The sequence below is a fragment of the Cottoperca gobio genome, chromosome 7, assembly GCF_900634415.1.
Source record: "Cottoperca gobio chromosome 7, fCotGob3.1, whole genome shotgun sequence".
NCBI lineage: Eukaryota > Metazoa > Chordata > Actinopteri > Perciformes > Bovichtidae > Cottoperca > Cottoperca gobio.
In genome coordinates this window covers 509330-532198 of record NC_041361.1, presented here as the reverse complement: position 1 = coordinate 532198, position 22869 = coordinate 509330, and the positions used below count along the sequence as shown (strand labels likewise).

The 22869-nt window shown below is 40.0% G+C and overlaps 1 protein-coding gene and 1 long non-coding RNA gene across 3 annotated transcripts; one reads left to right on the top strand and one right to left on the bottom strand.

Annotated features, from left to right (window-relative positions):
• Positions 1-2131: 2131 nt before the first annotated feature.
• Positions 2132-3107, bottom strand: LOC115010829 (uncharacterized). Its single transcript, XR_003832538.1, has 4 exons — positions 2983-3107; positions 2809-2840; positions 2649-2718; positions 2132-2515 (listed from the first exon to the last, which is right to left on the bottom strand). It is a non-coding gene; the product is annotated as an uncharacterized LOC115010829 (long non-coding RNA).
• Positions 3108-5542: 2435 nt separating this feature from the next.
• On the top strand, positions 5543-18958 carry wdr13 (WD repeat domain 13). Of its 2 annotated transcripts, none has more exons than XM_029435642.1 (10): positions 5543-5609; positions 6450-6537; positions 6659-6890; positions 7665-7774; positions 7900-8030; positions 8513-8820; positions 14245-14425; positions 14562-14703; positions 15637-15755; positions 18106-18958. In XM_029435642.1, exons 2-10 carry the CDS (start codon positions 6497-6499, stop codon positions 18288-18290), a joined length of 1449 nt encoding a protein of 482 aa, XP_029291502.1. In that variant the 5' UTR covers positions 5543-5609; positions 6450-6496; the 3' UTR covers positions 18291-18958. The 2 variants fall into 2 exon arrangements, with proteins under 2 accessions (XP_029291502.1, XP_029291504.1); XM_029435644.1 differs by lacking the exon at positions 5543-5609 and adding an exon at positions 5622-5858.
• The last annotated feature ends 3911 nt before the right edge of the window (positions 18959-22869 follow it).

Below are 22869 nucleotides of genomic sequence, written 5' to 3'. Positions count from 1 at the left end.
CAACTTGACAGTCTTTATTCCGACACCCCTTGAATGCAGCACAGGACTCAGAGAATACAGAATAAAGAGAAAACACTTGTTCGTAGAATTAATTAATTATTGCTTTTGGTCTTTCGATGGGATTTGTTGGGAACAAGAATAAAACAGAATATCTCCAGATTCATCACACGAGTACGACAACAAGAGGTCACGGCGGGTTACGAGGCAGCAATTAAAATGTACAATGATTTCCCCTTTTGTGATTTAATCCGTTATATATATATATATATATAAATATATATATATTATTATATATATATTATTATATATGTATTTATATATATATAATAATATATATAAATATATATATATTATTATATATATATTATTATATATATATTTATATATATATTTATATATATATATATATATATATATATATATATATATGAACTAATTTCTGTGGTGACATTTCTTAATGGTGTATTTAACTTTGTGTTATTTTGATAATTTCCTTTAAATTGAATTATTTTCCTTTAGCTTAGCGAAGGTCTTTTTAGTATTTGTGAACGTTTGAAGAAGTCTTTCACTCGGTTTAGATTCAGGGTATTTCACACGTGTTACTGTCTGGGGGGGGGAGTATTATGAGATGAAATGATACAGTACGCTATATTAAATATGTTTCCTGAAGTACAGATTTTATTTTCATGTACTGGATCACGTGAAGAATCAGACGTTCTGTTTGTCTGAAGTCTGGCCGGTGTTTTAGATTAGAGCTGGATGTTTGTCTCTGCAGACCTGATGCCAACAAGTTCAATATTTTAAATATTCTTCTGATATTTACTTCGAGGCAACTTTTCTCCCTGTAAATGTGAAGATCTGTGATATTTTTATAAAAGTTTTACATCAAACCTGTGATTCATTCTGTTTCATTGTGGAGAAGCAGATTTAAAAATGATTCAGGATCTCCTCCAGTCTGCTGGGGAGAAAACATGTATTCATGCTAAATAAACATGTTTTACTAAAAGGTTTTTAGTATTTATAAATCCTCAGTGACTTCAAGAATAACAGTTAAAGTTATACAAAACATTAAAAAGCTTGCCTGTTAAATATAAATATAAAAGAGCTTTAGTCTCGCTGCCTTTTTATTTCTCAGAAAAAAACAATTGTGCTCAAAATAACTGTAAAAACTGGTATTTGTGTTTCACGCTTGACTTGGTGGGGGAGGAAGAAGCAGCAGCAGGAGAGAGAGAAGAAAGAGGAGATGAGGGAGGGAGAGAAGAAGACAAGACAAGAAAAGAGAAGAGAAAACAAGAGAAGACAAGAGAAGAGAAGAGGGGAGGAGAGAAGAAAACAAGAGGAGAGAGAGGGGAGGAGAGGAGAGAAGAGAAGACAAGAAGAAGAAAGAAGAGAAGAAAAAGAGAAGGGGAGAGAGATAAGAGAATAAAGAAAGAGAAGAGAAGAGAGAAAAGAAGAAAATAGAAGATAAGAGAAGAAAGAGAGATATAATATAATACTAATAACTATATATTATAGAATAGACTAAGATCTAATGGTAATTACGATATAATATAATATAATACTAGATAATATAATATAATACAATATATTATAAATATAATACAATATATTATAATATAATACAATATAATGTAATATAATATAATACAATATTATATAATATAATAATACAATATAATGTAATACTATATAAATATAATATAATACAATATAATATAATACAATATAATGTAATACTATATAATATATATAATATAATACAATATAATGTAATACTATATAATATAATATAATATAATACAATATAATATAATATAATACAATATAATGTAATACTATATATATAATATAATACAATATAATATAATATAATATAATATAATATAATACAATATAATATAATACAATATAATGTAATATAATATAATACAATATTATATAATATAATATAATACAATATAATATAATATAATACAATATTATATAATATAATATAATACAATATAATGTAATATTTAGCTTGTTTTGTAGAGATGAGAACATCAGATGCACATAGAAGCCAGATAAACATGGACCGTTGAAAGAAATAGTTTTTAATTTGAATTATTATTTACAACAAGAATGTGTGGACTGTTAGACAGTCGGTCGTGGTGAGGGGGGGGGCTTGTTAATTAAGGGAGGACAAAATGTTTTTTTGTTGTTGCTCAGAGCAATCGTCCGGTTTCACCTGGAGTCTAATCCTGAGCATCCTTTAAACCAGTGGGGGGCGGGGGGGGCAGGGGTTGAACAACAGATGGTGATGGATGGAGATCAGGTTCACGTGCTGCCTCTGTGAGAGGTGAGCAGATGCTGTGTTTGAAGCACAACAGCCCAGTCTGCGGGCTCCGGGGTCACAGTGCGCTCAGCCCTGCCTGCCCCGGGGGCTCCCGTGTTTACGACGGCAGGACCCCAGCAGCGTCTCCAGCGCCATCTTCACAAACGCCTGGAAGTTATTGCTTCTCTCCCTTCGGCTGTCCTGCGAGGGGATGAGACACACACAGATACCTTCACTGGGGACACGACACTCCCAAAGCACAGGACGTCCCAATCAATGTGTGTGGGACTGTAACCCTGATCATGACCAGAGGCGGCTTCTTATAAATGTTTACCTCCTTGCTTCTTGTTGTCATCTCCTTTCTGATCAACTTTCTTCGGCTGCTCTTTAGGACTCTGAGGTTGCTGAGAAATGAAAGCAAATATAATTTAAGTTAAGCTGCAAACGTTGAGAAGAACACGAGTATTTTAGACGAGCAGAGAGGATGTATCTACCTTGGTAGCTGACTTCTTGTCCGACTTATTACCTGAAAATAGCAGAATTCAGATTTGGAAACATGTCGATTCTTAGTTAGATGAGACATCTAATTGTTTATGCATTGCAGCTCTTCTGGTATCCAGATAAAATAAACCAAAAAACATTTAGTATTCTTGTTGCACATGTGTTACCTTTTGTTCCTGGCATTTTGGCTTTGCTCCGTCCTGCTTCGTGAGAATGCGGTGCTTAATGTGGCGTTCAACTCGGTCATTTATGGCCCGTGCTTGTGAATGGCTCTGTCACTGGGGCCCCTTCGAGAAACAGCACCACGAACAAGCAAAGAGCCCCGTCAGCTGAGCAGCGTGCCCCGCAGCTCTGCAGGTCTTTGCTGAGCCAGGCGGAAACCCCCCCTCGGAGCTGACCTTGTCATACTGCCATTGTGAAGCCACTGGAACTGCACCTATTGTCCAACGACAAGGAAGCGTTTTCATCAGGCTTCACGAGAGTGTGCTTTATTATTTTAAAACATGTATTTTAAATGAGGTCATCACTTTGATGTATTTAATGTTGGGTTATGAGCTCGTGCGCAGGTTGAGTTGGTGCATTACAGGTCATTAGTCTTCAGTGTCGTCAGCACTGCGGGGGGGGGGGGAGAGCAGCTCATTACGTGAGGCTCACTTCTGCCACATTTGCATTCTTCATTGTTTGGAAGTATAATTTCTAAAATACTGTAATTAAATTCAATTTAGAGGTATTTACACTTTACTTTGTTTTTTAATTTATACTTCTACTCCACTACATTTATTCAACAACATTGGTATCTAGTTATTTTGCAGATAAAGATAAAGATATGAACTTTATTGATCCACAGTGTGGAAGTTTTCATAGCATAGCTATATACATATATTCACTATATATACACCTTTTAATATATACATATATGATCCAGGATGGAAAATAGATGATTAACAAATAAATATAATATATGTTAAAATGTTAATAAAATATGTTGTGTTTAGTATTTGATTATTAATAATTTCTTCCTCTTTTTATATTCATTATTTTTGCAAATAAACTACCCTAAACTGTTTTTATTATTATATAAATAATGATTATAGATTAAGTTTCCCAACAGTACTGTATATAAATTAATTCCAATATTTTTAAATTAAATTAAATATACTAGATATGTTATTGTGAAATGGCACATTCTGCATAGTGAGTACTTTTGGTACTTTCAGTAGCCTATATTTAGATTGTAATACTTGTGTACTTGTAAGTAAGGCTTTGAAATGAACACTGTATTATTGCTGTTACCTCTTGTTGTTTGACAGGCTGGTAAAATATTGCTGATATTAACTAGTTCCATGTGGTCCCTGAAGGCAACACTCCTAAGTGCCATTGTTATAACTTTATGCGTGTTATTACAGCCTATGATATGTATGTTATGTTATATATGTTATTACACCCTATGATATGTATGTTATGTTATATATGTTATTACACCTTATGATATGTATGTTATGTTATATATGTTATTACAGCCTATGATATGTATGTTATGTTATATATGTTATTACACCCTATGATATGTATGTTATGTTATATATGTTATTACAGCCTATGATATGTATGTTATGTTATATATGTTATTACACCCTATGATATGTATGTTATGTTATATATGTTATTACACCCTATGATATGTATGTTATGTTATATATGTTATTACACCCTATGATATGTATGTTATGTTATATATGTTATTACACCCTATGATATGTATGTTATGTTATATATGTTATTACACCCTATGATATGTATGTTATGTTATATATGTTATTACACCCTATGATATGTATGTATGTTATATATGTTATTACACCCTATGATATGTATGTTATGTTATATATGTTATTACAGCCCTATGATATGTATGTTATGTTATATATGTTATTACACCCTATGATATGTATGTTATGTTATATATGTTATTACACCCTATGATATGTATGTTATGTTATATATGTTATTACACCCTATGATATGTATGTTATGTTATATATGTTATTACACCCTATGATATGTATGTTATGTTATATATGTTATTACACCCTATGATATGTATGTCATGTTATATATGTTATTACACCCTATGATATGTATGTTCATGTTATATATGTTATTACAGCCTATGATATGTATGTTATGTTATATATGTTATTACACCCTATGATATGTATGTTATGTTATATATGTTATTACACCCTATGATATGTATGTTATGTTATATATGTTATTACACCCTATGATATGTATGTCATGTTATATATGTTATTACACCCTATGATATGTATGTTATATATGTTATTACACCCTATGATATGTATGTTATGTTATATATGTTATTACACCCTATGATATGTATGTTATGTTATATATGTTATTACAGCCTATGATATGTATGTTATGTTATATATGTTATTACACCCTATGATATGTATGTTATGTTATATATGTTATTACACCCTATGATATGTATGTTATGTTATATATGTTATTACACCCTATGATATGTATGTTATGTTATATATGTTATTACACCCTATGATATGTATGTCATGTTATATATGTTATTACACCCTATGATATGTATGTTATGTTATATATGTTATTACAGCCTATGAATCCATGTTGTCTCACAATAAATGATGAATCATGTAAATGTGAATCTTCAGCTCCGCACGAGATCAGTGGGCGCGTGACGCCGCGTCACGTGACCTGACTGTAAAGCAGCGATGGAGAGAAGCTAAGGAAGGTGAGCCGGTTCCACCTGTGTTTCTCCGCGTTAAAGATCGTTATTATAACCGTGCAGTGCCTCGCACTCTGTGTACAGCTGCTAACCGACGGACTGTACACGTACACTGAAGGTTGAGGGGAAACCGGATGTTTACGCAAGGACATCGCAGATGATGTTGTGGCTAACTTGCTAGCTGCTAGCTAACGTTAGCTGTCAGGCTCGCCTGCTTGCTGGTGCTACTTCCTGTCTGCACGCTCAAACAAACACGTTCGTTCTTTAGCTCCTTTCGACCATTTCAATGCACATTCACTGTGTTCTGGTGTCACGTAGCTTCACGTTGTGTATGGGGGGGGGGGGGGGGTGATATTTCCTTTCTGTGAATGTGAAACTGTTGTGACATTAATGTAGTTTATGAATTATTTTAAACAACATTTATTTAATGTGGCTTTTAACATTACCACCGCTTCTAACACTGCACAGCTCGTGCATCTCTTGTGTGAAAAGTGCTTTAAATAAAGTTTATTGTTATTATTAGTCCTGACAGTTTTGCACAATAATACCACTTCTAAAACGGCACAGCTCATCTTTTTATTCAGATTTACTGTACGTGTTTTGTTTAAAGTAATTTGTCATAATCTTATTTTTGTTTCCTGTACACATTTCTTATTTTATTATATTTTTATTATCATTTTTAAATGATTTGTTCCAATATTTAGTCTTATTTATCCATTTTAATTCATCTTACTGTGTATGTATGTACTAAAGCAAATTCCTTGTATGTGAAAACCTACAATAAACCGTATTCTGATTCTGATTAAAGTAGCGATGAAATGACCTGAATGTTGTGTATTTTGACAGGAACCTGCCCTGGCAGTGGACTCCTCTCTTCCCAGATTGCTTGTGGAATGGCAGCAGTTTGGCAGCAGGTTTTGGCAGTGGACGCAAGGTGAGACTCAATCATGCAGCAGGCTTTTAATAGTCTAAACTGATGAAGAAGCTATTCAGACGTGTAATTGCTTATGGATCACTTGTGAGTTATCGTGTGTGTCACTTCTTTCCCTCCGCAGGTACAATGCTTACCGCACGCCTACGTTCCCACAGTTCCGAACTCAGTACATCCGCCGACGCAGCCAGCTGCTCAGAGAGAACGCCAAGTGTGGCTTTGAGCCGGGGCTGCGCAGGCAGTACCTGAGGCTGCGCAGTCAGCTGCTGGCCCTGCGCTACGGGCCCCTGTCTGAGCAGAGCAGCTTCAGGGCCAGCAGTGTGCGCAGCTCCCGCACCACACTGGACCGCATGGAGGTCAGACCCAAAGAAACAGAAAGGGGACGTAGAAGAGGAAGAATAGGAAAAATATCTGAGGGTTGGAATGAAAATATAGGATGCAGCATATGAGAGCCATCTGGAGCAATTCTCCTGCCAAAACTTAACAAACAAACAAAACACGTCTTACAAATGTCGTCAATTCACTTACAGATACAGTGTGGTTTTCAAATACTGCAAGAACAAAACAATAAATCCATCAATCCTTCTGCTTAGATTGTGCTGAGTAATTCTCCCGTCACAGCAGCAGCTGCTCTGAGTTTAAAAGTGAAGCCTTAAACCTGCATTCCTTTTAATATCCAGCAGGGGGCAGAAAGAAGTCAGGTTGTATAGAAGTCTATGAGAAAAAAAGATTAAGTTTAAAATACAGTAATTTAGTAAATTATGTCCCATTTAGAGCAGAGTCGGCTTTAGGGCGGGGCTACCTTGTGATTGACAGGTTCAAAACCGTGTGTGTGTGTGGGTGTGTGTGTTATTGAATCATGGGGCGTTTGTAAAACACGTTTTGTTTGTTTTGGCTCCATCTATCTCCATCGGCTCGACGACAGTTAGACGATCATACACTACATATTGCTCGTACACATGAAGCTGAGCAGCTTGGTTGTAATGGCTGTCTTATATTAATAACATTAATTTGCTTATTTCAATACGTTTTCAAATATTGATGTTTGTTTATGATTGTTTGTGTTATTACTTGCGCTCACTTCTACGAGGTTCTGTCCCCCCCCCCCTCCCCTCTCTTCCGTCGGGCAGGACTTCGAGGAGGACCCCCGCGCCCAAGGGGCTCGTGGTCACCGCCGGTCCGTCAGCAGAGGCTCCTACCAAATACAGGCCCAGATGAACAGAGCCGTGCACGATGAGAGGTACCCAGACGAGCAGTAATGATGGGCTCCCTCATCTGGAGCAGTCGGCTGTAGGCGAGGGTTGTGAGCTGTGTTGTATCGATTATAAGCTTTTTACATGGAGGGTTTTTTATTTCCGGCCGCAGGCCTCCGGGCAGTTTGGTGCCAACGTCAGTGGCAGAGGCCAGTCGTGCCATGGCAGGGGACACAACTCTGAGTGAAAATTATGCTTTTGCTGGCATGCACCACATATTTGACCAACATGTCGACTCTGCTGGTAAGTAAAATGTTTTTGATTTATGATAATTCATTTTTTATACATCAAAAAGTGAGATTTCCATTTTTTGGACAGAAGTACCAGCACAGAGATAAAGCGATGTCCTGCTACGCTATATTTAGAATACTTAACCGCTTTACCGTGCTGTCAGACGGCTCTTTGCGACGGGGAACTGAAGATGACATCTGCGCTCTCTTCAAAGCCACCAGACTCCGTTGTAAAAAACAGTACTTCTACTTCACAGAGCGCAGGAGCTGCTGGCGCTGCCTCCATCAGTTAATTTGTTTGTGTTATTGAAACAAACAACCGATCGAGGCTGTCTGACAGCAAGGTGAAGGAGAATATTCTAAATACAGCGTCCACAGCAGAACGTTGTTGAGCTTCCTGCTGCTACTTCCTGTCTGTTTCTACAAACTGCAGTTGTACCTCATGCAACCCACTGCTATCCCTTTAATCTGCAACATTTCTCTTTGTTCTTTCAGTTCCACGGTTGCAGTTTGCCAACGATGACAAGCACCTCCTGGCCTGCTGCTCCCTGGACGGCAGCCTGTCCATCATGACGTTGTCCCCGTCTCCTCCCAGCGTGAAGGTGACCTTGAAAGGTCACGGAGGCCCCGTCACAGACTTCGCCTGGTCTCTGAGTAATGACATCATTGTGTCGACATCCCTCGATGGGACTCTGCGTATCTGGAACACGGAGGACGGTCGCTGCATCCGAGAAGTCAGAGACCCAGAATCCAGCGAGTTGCTCTGCTGCACCTTCCAGCCGATGAACAACAACCTGACGGTGGTGAGTTCCCTGTGAGGCACGTTGTCTCTGTCATGTTCTCCACCACTAATTCCCTGGTACCGAAACAACTTGCGTGAGAGAATTGTGCTCGGGTACATGACATCGACACAAACAGAAACACTTAAAGTAAGACGTGAGTGAGGATGCATCATCGTTGTGTTACAGTATTATACTTCTAATAGATCTAAAATACAGTTTCATCTTTTATATCAGTGGTCCCCAACCATCGGTCCGCGGACCGGTAGTGGTCCGTGGGTCGTTTGGTACCGGGCCGCACAGAAAGAATGAACAAAACAATATTTTCTTGATTATCAGTCTGAAAGATGTTTTATCTTGAAAAATGACCGGATACATCCGTCTGTGTGTCATGACACACGTCAAGACGCTCGTCTCAGTCACGTGATACTTTGCTTCAAAGATGAAGCCCACAAGCGAGTAAAAGAAAACAAACGTCTTTAAAGAGCTTTTTTGGAAAGAGAAGAACAAGAAGAAGAAGAAGAACCACCAGAAGAAGAACCACCAGAAGAAGAACCACAAGAAGAAGAAGAAGAAGAAGAAGAAGAAGAAGAAGAAGAAGAAGAAGAAGAAGAACCACAAGAAGAAGAAGAAGAACCACAAGAAGAAGAAGAACCACAAGAAGAAGAACCACAAGAAGAAGAACCACAAGAAGAAGAAGAACCACCAGAAGAAGAACCACCAGAAGAAGAACCACCAGAAGAAGAACCACCAGAAGAATAACCACAAGAAGAATAACCACCAGAAGAAGAACCACAAGAAGAAGAACCACAAGAAGAATAACCACAAGAAGAATAACCACAAGAAGAACCACCAGAAGAATAACCACAAGAAGAACCACCAGAAGAAGAACCACAAGAAGAACCACCAGAAGAAGAACCACAAGAAGAACCACCACAAGAAGAACCACCAGAAGAATAACCACCAGAAGAATAACCACAAGAAGAACCACAAGAAGAACCACCAGAAGAAGAAACAACTTAGTGACCGTATCGCTAAGGTGAAGAAACCTTTTACTATCTGTGAAGAATCGCTGTTAAGGACATTTGCCGTGAACTTCTAGGCGAGGCGGCAGTTTAAAAGACAGCCCACTGCTTCAGCGTATGGTTTTTTATGCACTTTATATTTGTTTTCATGCCGGTCGTATAATTTTATTTTGTCATATTTACTTTGAAGTCCGTGAAAATATCGTCTGACATGAAACCGGTCCGTGGTGCAGAAACGGTTTGGGGACCGCTGCTCGATATGGTCGACTTTTAAATCCCCAACAACAAAGTGCAGATATCATGAGCGCAGGAACAACATCCTGCAGCTGTGACGTTTTCACCGTCGCAGTAAATCAGTGAGAGTTCAGAATTTCTTTATAAGAAGTAAAATTCCAAAAATATTTCCAGTCACATTTAATAATCTGCTTCAGACTTCAGAAGGTCACATGAGGCCGTTCACTATAAAGTCTGTAATTGAGTTTTAAACAAAGTGTGTGACGCACTATTTAGATTTCTCAAAGGCTCCATTTTTCTACACGATGCGACCGTGTTCTCGCCGAACAACCACGACATGAAGCGGTACGAATGTCAGTATTTAGTTTGCGTCTAATGGGGAAATGACCGTAGAGACGAAGCACCGGGTAAACATGAGAAATACTTCTCTCATCGTGCATCTGGTCCGTCCAGAAACCACCGTTATTCCTCTTTCCAACGTACATTACATGCTATAGATCAGGGGTGGGGAACCTCCGTATACGGCCCGCGAGACCATTTGATCCGGCCCTCGAGGTAATTCGTAAAACGCACGCAAAAAAAATCCTAGACGGCAATATTTTAAACGGGCAATTGACTGTTTTTCCTGGCCATGGTCAGGGTCCTTGAACACAACACAAGCGTAACGTGTCATCACGTGGTCACGTCATGTCAAAAAACTTAAATATTAAACGAGACGGTCGTTGACATCAGTGAACGCAGCGTGCCGAGTGTAAAGAAAGGTGGATGCAGAATGTCGCACTTTCCAGGAGAAATGGACGAATGATTATTTATTTGAGGAAGTTAAAGGCCAGTGTGTCGAGTTTGTGCGGACGTACTTACGGTGATGAAAAATAATCTCGAGCGTTGAAACATGCCGAACTGTACGAGCTGAAAGGACGAGTGTTTGGATAAAGTTAACGCTCTTCGGCGGAGTTTGGCCCAACAAGCAGCTCTCTGCAGAGCGGAACATACAAACATGGACAGATAGAGAGGTAGACCCCCCCACCAAGAACAGACTGTTCCACCACTGCTGTGCAGTTATCACTGCCATGTGCAATACTCACTTTATTTATATCACTTGGTACTTATATTATGTTTTGTTCTATTTAATTATTGTGTTCTGCCTTTTTACTTCATATGTTCTTCTGCTGTGACGAGATACGTTTCCCCGTTGTGGGACTAATAAAGGATTTATAATAAAACAGATAAAAATAAAGTTGCTTTTTTGCACAGCATGAAAGAAAAGTGAAATGAACGGGCTGCGTCTTCAATAATTAGTACGGCCCTCGAAGGATGTTGTAAAAAATAAAATGGCCCTTGATAGGAACAAGGTCCTGACCCCTGCTGTAAAGAACCACAATGCATCTTGTTTTACTCTGAACACACAAAGCGTGCAGATGCAAAGCCTCTCAGCGTTTCTCCCAGGAAGTGAATGTGAGCGCGCACACTCAGATATTGATTCAAGCTTTAGTATTGAATGTCATCTTTTGTTACCAAAACAAAACCGCTAAATGTCCCAGATAATTTAGTTTTCACTTAGCGCTCTCATCGGCGAATACTTAAATTAATTGATACATTGAATGTAAAATGAAAGCGGGAGGTGCACAGCAGCGTCCAATCACGGCTCATTAAATGGAACATGAGGGAGATGGATGTTGGGTTTCACTGCTCGGGCTGAACATTTGGAAAAATATGTAATTGTGATTATGTTGACTGATATTGTGATCGGAGTCCATATTGAAGGGAAAGATTATTATTATTGCATCATTATTCTCAGACATGACATCATTTCATTATTACATATATAATGTAAATGTTCTCCATGTGGCGAAGAGGTGCGGATGGAAGTGGTTGTTTTTCAAAATAAAATACCCTGCAGACTAATTTCAATAAATATTACCCCTTATCTGTGCGTCCCAAATGATCCGCGGCCCGGTGTTTGGGGACCCCTGTTTCAGAGTGTTTCTGTAGAATACGATGTACCACAATACTTCATTCAGAAGGATGTTTCACATTTAACACGCGTTGCACTTCCTGCGATTTGGATGTTGCACGAGTCCGTAATGCGACTAAATCTATAAAACTTCTGTTTAATTGTTCAGTCGAGTTAGATGTCAAAGAAGTGCTTCATATCTTACAGAGATCACTGGTCTAACTGGTCTTCACTGGTCTAACTGGTCTAACTGGTCTTTACTGGTCTTCACTGGTCTAACTGGTCTTCACTGGTCTAACTGGTCTTCACTGGTCTTTACTGGTCTTCACTGGTCTAACTGGTCTAACTGGTCTTCACTGGTCTAACTGGTCTTCACTGGTCTAACTGGTCTAACTGGTCTAACTGGTCTTCACTGGTCTAACTGGTCTAACTGGTCTAACTGGTCTCACTGGTCTAACTGTCACTGGTCTCACTGGTCTTTAACTGGTCTTCACTGGTCTCACTGGTCTAACTGGTCTACTGGTCTTCACTGGTCTTCACTGGTCTTCACTGGTCTAACTGGTCTTCACTGGTCTCACTGGTCTAACTGGTCTTCACTGGTCTTCACTGGTCTAACTGGTCTTCACTGGTCTAACTGGTCTAACTGGTCTTCACTGGTCTAACTGGTCTTCACTGGTCTAACTTGTCTAACTTGTCTAACTGGTCTTCACTGGTCTAACTGTCTTTACTGGTCTTAACTGGTCTTTACTGGTCTAACTGGTCTCACTGTCTAACTGGTCTTCACTGGTCTAACTGGTCTAACTGGTCTTCACTGGTCTTTACTGGTCTAACGGTCTTCCTGGTCTAACTGGTCTAACTGGTCTTCACTGTCTTTACTGGTCTTTCACTGGTCTCACCTGGTCTAACTGGTCGCACTGGTCTAACTGGTCTTCACTGGTCTAACTGGTCTAACTGGTCTCAACTGGTCTTCACTGGTCTAACTTGTCTTCACTGGTCTAACTGGTCTAACTGGTCTTCACTGGTCTTCACTGGTCTTCACTGGTCTAACTGGTCTAACTGGTCTTCACTGTCTAACTGGTCTTCACTGGTCTAACTGGTCTAACTGGTCCTTTACTGGTCTTCACTGGTCTAACTGGTCTTCACTGGTCTAACTGGTCTTCCTGGTCTAACTGGTCTTCACTGGTCTAACTGGTCTTCACTGGTCTTCACTGGTCTAACTGGTCTAACTGGTCTTCACTGGGTCTTTACTGGTCTTCACTGGTCTAACTGGTCTAACTGGTCTTCACTGGTCTAACTGGTCTTCACTGGTCTAACTGGTCTAACTGTCTTCACTGGTCTTTACTGGTCTTCACTGGTCTAACTGGTCTTCACTGGTCTAACTGGTCTTCACTGGTCTAACTGGTCTTCACTGGTCTTCACTGGTCTAACTGGTCTTCACTGGTCTTCACTGGTCTAACTGGTCTTCACTGGTCTTCTAACTGGTCTAACTGGTCTTCACTGGTCTAACTGGTCTAACTGGTCTTTACTGGTCTTCACTGGTCTTCACTGGTCTTCACTGGTCTTCACTGGTCTAACTGGTCTTCACTGGTCTTTACTGGTCTTCACTGGTCTAACTGGTCTTCACTGGTCTAACTGGTCTTCACTGGTCTAACTGGTCTAACTGGTCTTCACTGGTCTTTACTGGTCTAACTGGTCTTCACTGGTCTAACTGGTCTAACTGGTCTTCACTGGTCTTTACTGGTCTTCACTGGTCTTCACTGGTCTAACTGGTCTTCACTGGTCTAACTGGTCTTCACTGGGTCTTCACTGGTCTAACTGGTCTTCACTGGTCTTCACTGGTCTAACTGGTCTTCACTGGTCTTCACTGGTCTTCACTGGTCTAACTGGTCTAACTGGTCTTCACTGTCTAACTGGTCTAACTGGTCTAACTGGTCTTTACTGGTCTTCACTGGTCTTCACTGGTCTAACTGGTCTTCCTGGTCTAACTGGTCTTCACTGGTCTTCACTGGTCTTCACTGGTCTAACTGGTCTTCACTGGTCTAACTGGTCTTCACTGTCTAACTGGTCTAACTGGTCTTCACTGGTCTTCACTGGTCTAACTGGTCTTCACTGGTCTAACTGGTCTTCACTGGTCTTCACTGGTCTAACTGGTCTTCACTGGTCTAACTGCAGCAGTCAGTTTTTCAGTGCTGCCTTGTGGAAAATAACGCCCTCCCTCCTGGTTCTGTGTTGCAGGTGGGAAACAGCAAGCACCACCTGCAGGTGGTGAACATCTCCACTGGGAAGAAGGTGAAGGGGGGCTCCAGTAAGCTGACGGGCCGGGTGCTGTCGCTCTCCTTTGATGCTCCAGGGAGGATCCTGTGGGCGGGGGACGACAGGGGGAGCATCTTCTCCTTCCTCTTCGACATGGCCACAGGTACGCAGCTTTTTATACTTGGCAGAGGGCGAAGTGTGCAGCGCCTGAATCACACATTCTAATTAGTTTTCGAATCATGCGCTTTCTCTGGTTGAGAGGATTGATGTGTCTCTGCCGGTCCCCCCCCCACCACCAGGGAAGCTGACCAAAGCCAAGCGTCTGGTGGTGAGTGAAGGCAGCTCCATCTGCAGCATCTCTGCTCGGTCCTGGATTAGCCGAGAGGCCAGAGACCCCTCCCTGCTGATCAACGCCTGTGTCAATAAGCTTCTGCTGTACAGGTCAGTGTGTGAGGGCGTCAGTGTGTGAGGGCGTCAGTGTGTGAGGGCGTCAGTGTGTGAGGGCGTCAGTGTGTGAGGGTGTCAGTTTAGTATCTGGAGCTGCAGCCAGCCATTACTCTCATTACATTAATCAAGTCGTCGTTTGTTCTACAACATGTCAGAAGATAGTGAGAAATGTCCGTCCCTGTTTCTCAAAGTCCAACATGACGTCTTTAAACGTCTTGTTGTGTCCAGAACCCAAAGATATTCACTTTAATCTGATATAAACAGAGCAGGACATCTCCACATTAAAGAGGCTGAAAACTGCACATTTAGCCATTTTTGCTTGTGTAGAATTACTTTAACGATTTACAGATTCGCAAAATAGTTGAAGATTATTTATTTGTGCGTCAATAAATCCACGAATCAAGAGATTAGGAATTTCACAAGAACCAATACTTCGGTACCAAGTCGCTGCGATGAATCTGAAAAGATGACTCGTGACTGACAGCGTTAGTCTCAATGTGAACAAACTGAGATCTTACTCACATCTGCAGGAGAGCTAGCTAACGTTAGCTGTTAGCAGCGCAGTCCTGCTTGGGTAGCGTAGCTAACAGCTAACGTAAACTGAGGTTGTATTAAGTTGCATTATGATGCGTTCAAGCTCTTTTCAGTAAAGTATTGGTCGAAGGTGAATTATAACGTTATCATGGTGTGTTCAAATGTTGTCTTGTAAAATGTAGTTTTACGTGAAAACTTGAATAAATCCAGATGTTTTCATTGTAATATAAAATAGATATTAGAGGGACTCACCCGTATGCTAACGGTAATAAAGGAGTGTGTTGAAGAACATGGGATTTATGTTTTTTTTAGCTTATCGAATAATATTGAGAATCATGTCATTATTTTTTAAGCCTTTGAATCTGATGAGTTTTGCCTCGTGTGCGTTGGCAGGGTGGTGGACAACGATGGAACACTCCAGCTGAAGAGAAGCTTTCCCATCCAGCACGGCTCTCAGCACGTTCACAGCATCTTCTGCCCCCTCATGTCCTTCAGACAGGGGGCCTGTGTGGGTAAGAAGTCTCTGTGTTCCTGCTGTGATGTTTGAACTGAGTATTACAACACATATGCTGCTTAGTTTAGCTTTTAATACATTTAAATGACTTTGTAAAGTGTTTATCTGCCAAAGAGTTGGAGAGTTTTATGGTATTTGAAGTCGTATTATTGGACGATATCTCTTTAACAAATGGGAAAAGAATAAATGTTTGTTATTGTGGTTGTATAAATGTAATTTATAGTGAAAGGATCAACAACAACAAATTGATTGAAGCAGAATATTTGGTTCAAGAACACGTTTGGAGTTTTGTAACTGATCACTTCTATGTTTCGTTCAACAATCCTACGCAGAAATACTGGAATCTAATTCTACTAATAGTGTCATACAGATCATATGAGTGCAGCCTCATCTCTATCTGCACATACAGAGTTTAAACCTTATTCAGCATCTTCAATCAACCTCGGAGCTTCACCTTATTCGACTCTCCTCACATTTTATTATTTCCTAACAATCGGCAGTTTATGTCACATTGAAACCTCGTCAGTGTTTAAATTATCGGGTTTGTGTCCAATTAACTGAAACATCTCACTCGTAAAGAAACACCCTGGAGAAGCGTCAGTCAGGGACGTGTTGCAGCACGTTAAACTGAACCCTGAGCAGCGGCTGCAAATGTAAAAGCTGTTTTCTGCATAAACGTGAATCAAATCAAATGTATTTATACAGCTCAATATCACAAATTATACATGTCTCAGTGTTTACAGACTGTACAGGATACAACACCCTCTGTCCTTAGACCCTCTGTCCTTAGACCCTCTGTCCTTACACCCTCTGTCCTCAGACCCTCTGTCCTTAGAGCCTCTGTCCTTAGACCCTCTGTCCTCAGACCCTCTGTCCTTAGACCCTCTGTCCTCAGACCCTCTGTCCTCAGACCCTCTGTCCTCAGACCCTCTGTCCTTAGAGCCTCTGTCCTCAGACCCTCTGTCCTCAGACCCTCTGTCCTCAGACCCTCTGTCCTTAGACCCTCTGTCCTTACACCCTCTGTCCTCAGACCTTCTGTCCTCAGACCCTCTTTCCTTAGACCCTCTTTCCTTAGACCCTCTGTCCTCAGACCCTCTGTCCTCAGACCCTCTGTCCTCAGACCCTCTGTCCTTAGACCCTCTGTCCTCAGACCCTCTGTCCTCAGACCCTCTGTCCTTAGACCCTCTGTCCTTAGAACCTCTGTCCTCAGACCCTCTGTCCTCAGACCCTCTGTCCTTAGACCCTCTGTCCTCAGACCCTCTGTCCTCAGACCCTCTGTCCTCAGACCCTCTGTCCTTAGACCCTCTGTCCTTAGACCCTCTGTCTTTAGACCCTCTGTCCTTAGACCCTCGCATCGCACAAGGAAAAGCTTCCTAAAAGAAACCCCATAATTAAAGGGGGAACATGTTATAAACCTCAGAGAGAGACTGAGGAGGGATCCCTCTCCCAGGACGGACAGACGTGCAATAGATGTCGTGTGTACAGGATAAACAACATAGTACAAATACAACATTTGACAGAAATGATGTTGTGTTGGAAAAGAGAAAGTTTGGATGAATCCAGGAAAATGTCAAAAATTCTAATCCCGTCTCTGAGGCTGTTCGCAGGCTGCAGGCTTCAATTGTCTGAATTTTAGGCTTCAAAAGATCAGTTTAATTATAGGTCTTACAATAAACGCTCTAATGTCGTGTTAACTGCAAATAATCAACCGAGGCTTCAGAATTTATTTGCTCGGCAGTCGAATAGAAACAACAATCGAAATGAATGTTTTCTGTGTGAAACTCCAGCAGCTCGTTAAGATTCAGATTAAATTCTGCTTCTGTTTGTCGTTGTATGAAGTAATTATATTCATTTACTGTTATATATTAAACTTAAAATAGTTCTAGCACTTATTTGTATTTGTATGCTACTCATGTTCCCTCATACTGTTGCTAGTTTGACTGCAAATACAAATGGTTGTTACATTTATTTCTATTAAAAAGATCTTTAAAAGTCTTACATTTAACTTTTAAATAATTATTATAATTATTACAACTTTTATCATTTGGGTTTGTTCATTAATGTATGTATATAATGCGTATAAGTCTATTTTATTCTAATGTTGCATGTCTGTAAGTCTGCATACAAAATGTTTCTCTATTTATAATAAATGGTAAAGCCTCTAATATATATAAATATATAAAATAATAATTAATTAAATTAAAAATGTGACCTTGAGTGTAAAATATTGAGACACGCATTCAAACCAAAGCGAATTGTTTCTATAAACCATCATTTATTTCTATCTTAATCAATTCTTAAGATTTAGATTTAACTTCTTGACTTACTGATTTTTCCTGCGGACTCAGTGACCGGCAGCGAGGACGCCTGCGTCTACTTCTTCGACGTCGAACGCAACACCAAGGCGATCGTGAACAAGCTGCAGGGTCACGGGGGGCCGGTGCTGGACGTCAGCTTCAACTGCGACGAGAGTTTGCTGGCGTCCGCCGACTCCACCGGCATGGTCATCATCTGGAGGCGGGAGCAGAAGTGACGCCTCCTCCAGCAACAACAAAAACAAAAAACTTCCATCCACTGCATAGAAAAGGGCGGCGCCGTCCAACAACAAGTCTGTCGGTGTTCACTGGAATGTAACGGGCTGCATCAAACGTTTCATGTAATGATAAACTCAAGTGCAATCAGATAAACACCGTGCTGCGTAGGTGGTAGGGATGTCTTAGAAGTTCAAGGTGTGTGTGTGTCTGTGTGTGTGTTTGTGTATGTGTGTGTGCAGCTGAGAAAGAACGTAAAGAGCACTACTCCCGTGCATGTGTCATGGCTTCCCTTTGACTTGTACAGATATGACTGACTTCATGTGCAGAGGCTGCAGCGTGATCTTCCAGAGAAACACTTTGTATCTGACGTCCCTCTGGCTTTGATCTAGTTCACTATTTATGTAACTGTTACTCAAGCCGTGTAATCGAGTGTAGTAAAAACTGCCTGGTTTGCTTTCAGTTCTGCAATTGCCTGTTTGCATTTGAGACCATGTGCATGAATCTGAGAGTCTGTGATCATCTCCGATGGATCGTCACAAAAGACAAAACCAGTGTGTTTTTAAGTATGTGTTTGTACTTAATCTGTGTGTGTGTGTGTGTGTTCATGCTGGTTGCAGATTTATATAATTTATTTAATGCACATACAGAATAAACTACTGTAACTGTCTGCACTGTGTTTTTCTTTTTAAATATATTTTCACACGTTACATTTGTGCACAGTGCAAACAATCAAATGTAAGTGCATCAGCTTCATGTACTTATGTGTCACGTACAGAAATAAGATTGTTTATTGTGTCGGCCGAGCTGCAGTGGAAACAGGTGAGTGTTCAGTCTGCGACAGAAGGTGTGAACACTGTCTGCTGACCTGACATCAGTGGGGAGCTCGTGCCACCATTTTGGAGGCAGGACAGCAAACAGGCGGTTTTATTTGAGGGGATTCTGAGTCCCACTCGCAGTGAGGGAGCAGCGAGCTGATTGGCCGATGCAGAGCGACGTCAACGAGCTGGGGGTGTCTGGTTTGACCGAAGGACTTGATCCCTTCACAGCACGGTGGACTGAAGGGCCGCTGTGAAGCGTCTTCATCAGCTGGTAAATAAGATATAGAGGCCAAAGCCTTGTTTCTGTTCCAGGCTGTTTGTTTCTGCTGTACAGTGAGACATGTTGACTCATTCAAGGAACTACTTTTTGGTTGTTCTGCCTTTGCTTCATCTGTCAGCAACAGAGGTTGACGATTGCTTCTTTATTTCTTTTGCAGCAAAGGGCCACAGGTCAGATGTATTGCTTCCATTTACCATCAACAGAGGATATGCTTCAATAATGCTCTAGCTGAGAAAACAAAGTTGATTCTTTGCCTATTTGGCCATCAATCATAACAATCACAAGGAGGCTGGAATAGTAATTAGTTTTTGCTGACATGCATGTTCCCCAGAGGATGAATCCTCCGGACTTTGGTGCCGTTTCATCCGGCGTAACATCTCGGTCAAACTTTAAATGTATCCAATACTTTAGTGTTTACTGCTGATGAACAACTGTTGTTAGCATTGTCACTGTTAGCATGTTAGCGTCTCGCCTAAAGCACTGCTGCCGTGTCGTTGTATTCAACAGTTAGTGAGTACGTATCTCTTTAAAGCACCAACAGTCAAACCCCAAAACATCCTCACTATCATTATATAACAAATCACAATTAGTTGCAGGTACAATGTCGATTTAAGACCCCTCATGGTGTTAGAAGTGGATATAAGGGAGACTTTTCTGTTTCCGTGATTTAATTTGCAGGATTGTTAGAGGCTGAAGAGAAGAAAGTCGTCTTTCACAAGAACAACATGATGTTGTTTAGCGGAGGTGTCTGGTGACCCTCAAATATTTCTTGGAGCCCTTTGATGGGTCACTGAAGCTCCGACAAATGTAGAAATTAAAAAATGTTAAGCCCAGGAAGCTATAAACATAATAATTATTACGGCTTTCTTTCTTTTGCTTTTAAGCATGATGATTTATGATGTGTCTGTTTTATTTGTGAAGCACTTTGTAACGTGGATGCTCTATAAAGAAAGCTTATCATTATTAATATTATTATTGTTATTATCTCAGTGTTGGAGACAGACATAAATAATTCACTAAAACTTCACAGGGAATGGGTAATTTAACGTTTCGATTACATTATGTATGATTAATGCACAAATGCAGCCCTTCAGACTTCTGATTGTTTTCCTCTCAAGGTTGAAGAGGGTATTGTGACGTGTGTGTGAGGCTGTGTGGGTGTGAAAGCACAATGAATGGTTGCTGTCTGGGAAGGTCAGGACAAGGCTTTGTTTGAAACAGGCAGGAAAGGTGCTGATAAAAAAACAAAACAGAAAACAGCAACGATTTCTATCCAAGAGAGAAACAGGAAAGTTTTCCTGCGTGAACTCGAGTGCTCTGATAGGACGACACAGAAACGCTTCAGAAAACATACAGTGGGTAAGGGTACGTTTTCCCAAATGAGTAAGACAGCCTTTGTTGTGGTGGGAAAAGAACTAAAAATAAGCGTTTTAGATGAATCTTCAACATCAGCTATGGTGAGACAGAGAGGCAGGCACAACCTGTTATTAGAGGATCTTTTTCTCTCAGCCGCAGTCTGAGCGCTCAAATAAACACAAAGCTAAATTATCTTTCATTCAAAGTCAGAATATAGGCTGATTGTTTATCGAGAGAATACGCAATCATTGACTGAAAAACATTACATTCTCCATCTTTTCCCTTTTATTTCATAATGTCAGAGCGTAATTATGTAATACGGTTGGTTGCATAAGATTTGCTTTACATGTGGAATACATACTTTCTATTATCAGCAGTCAATGCGTTGAGATTTGGTTCTTCTTCTGTTACAGGGGAATCTAGTTTCTTGTAAAATGAAATGGTATTCATCCAGACATTGTGCCAAAATCATTATGTGAGTTATAAAGAATACAATTAGTTTTTCTGGTCAATTGAGCCGTTTCTCGGTTTACACAAAAGATTGCAAAGCCTCGAACAGAGAAGCAGTTCTCTTTATTGACGTTATTCTTGTTCTATCAAATCTTCTTTGTTATGTCGTTTGATGTGGTAAAAATAGATTGCATGCAATTTATTTTACCAATATCAAATGCAAGTTTTAAATCTAAATGTTAATGAACTCACTGTGAATTTTTTATATCACTCACAATATATTTGTTTTAAATAGTTTAAATCTCAACTAGGTAACTTTTGAAAGTAGAAACAACAGATTCCTCCTCACAAAATAAAAATCATCCGGCTCAGTGCAGGATAGTCAGAGGTGCTGCTGCGGCCTCACTGTGTCTGGTGTGACCAGTAGCTTAAGGTGCTAATGTTAGCCATCTTTAAATGGGTGTTGTTGTACGTAACATTCATAACATTGTATGACACTGCTTAGTCATGTTCCTAAGTGTATAACTTCTCTATCTGTGGTACATTTACCCAGGCTAGGAGAGCTAGGTAACGTTAGCTGTTAGCTTTTAGCTGTTAGCCGTTAGCTGTTAGCTGTTAGCAGCCGGTGGGCTGCACAGTCCTGCTTCGCTAAAAAACGGAGCTAACGGCTAACAGCTAACAGCTAATGTAACTTAGCTCTCCTAGCCTGGGTAAATGTACCACAGATAGAGAAGTCATACAGTTAGGAACTATAACTAAGCAGTGTCATACAATATTACGAATGTCACGTACAACAATACCTATTTAAAGATAGCTTAACGTTAACAAATGTAGCATTGAGTGACATCATGACGTAGCTATTCAAGCTACTATTCAGTAAAAACAAATAGTATTTAACAAAGGTAAATTATAACGTGTTAAATTTTAATCTTGAATAAATCCAGTTGAGATGTTTTCACAGTAAATATAAACAGATATTAAAGAGGTAATTATGACCTGTTTAACTTCCTGACACAGCTCATAAAACATGATTAAAACTACTAATGCCAAGATTTCTTTATTTTATCAAAGCAAGTGTTTAAATAAAAATACAATCATTTATTCCCCAATCATTTTAATTGTGTAATTTAATGCAAATAACCACTAGATATAATAATAACAAAGTAAAATGATAACATTTACAATTCTTGACGGTTTACACTGAATTTGGAACAGTTCTTATCCCGGGCGGTGGTGAAAAAAGTTATCTTTTTCTGGTGCGTCACATTTGACGTCCCGGACGGAAAGCAGGGTTAGTAAACAGAAAGAATGTTTTGGTGGTTAGTTAATTTTTTATATCTGTTACTCTCTTTCAGACAAAGAGGAACAGTGGAGAGACGAACAAAGACGCGTTACTTTTGTTTCTGTCGAGTTTGAATGAAGTGTGTTTTACAATCATCGATTACAATGACAATTACTGTTTCCGTCAATGGAGTCTGGTGGCTTTGAGGAGAGCATGTTAATTGTATGTTTTGTACGTTAATACATTATAATAATTGTCCAAATCCATGTTGATTTTATTCGTTTTTTATTGACTTCAACACGCAGGTGTCATGTTTTCGTCCCTGCCGATCGGAGCTGGAGCCGATAAATACCGTGACGACTGCAGAGTCATTTGTCCCGGGAATTAATGCT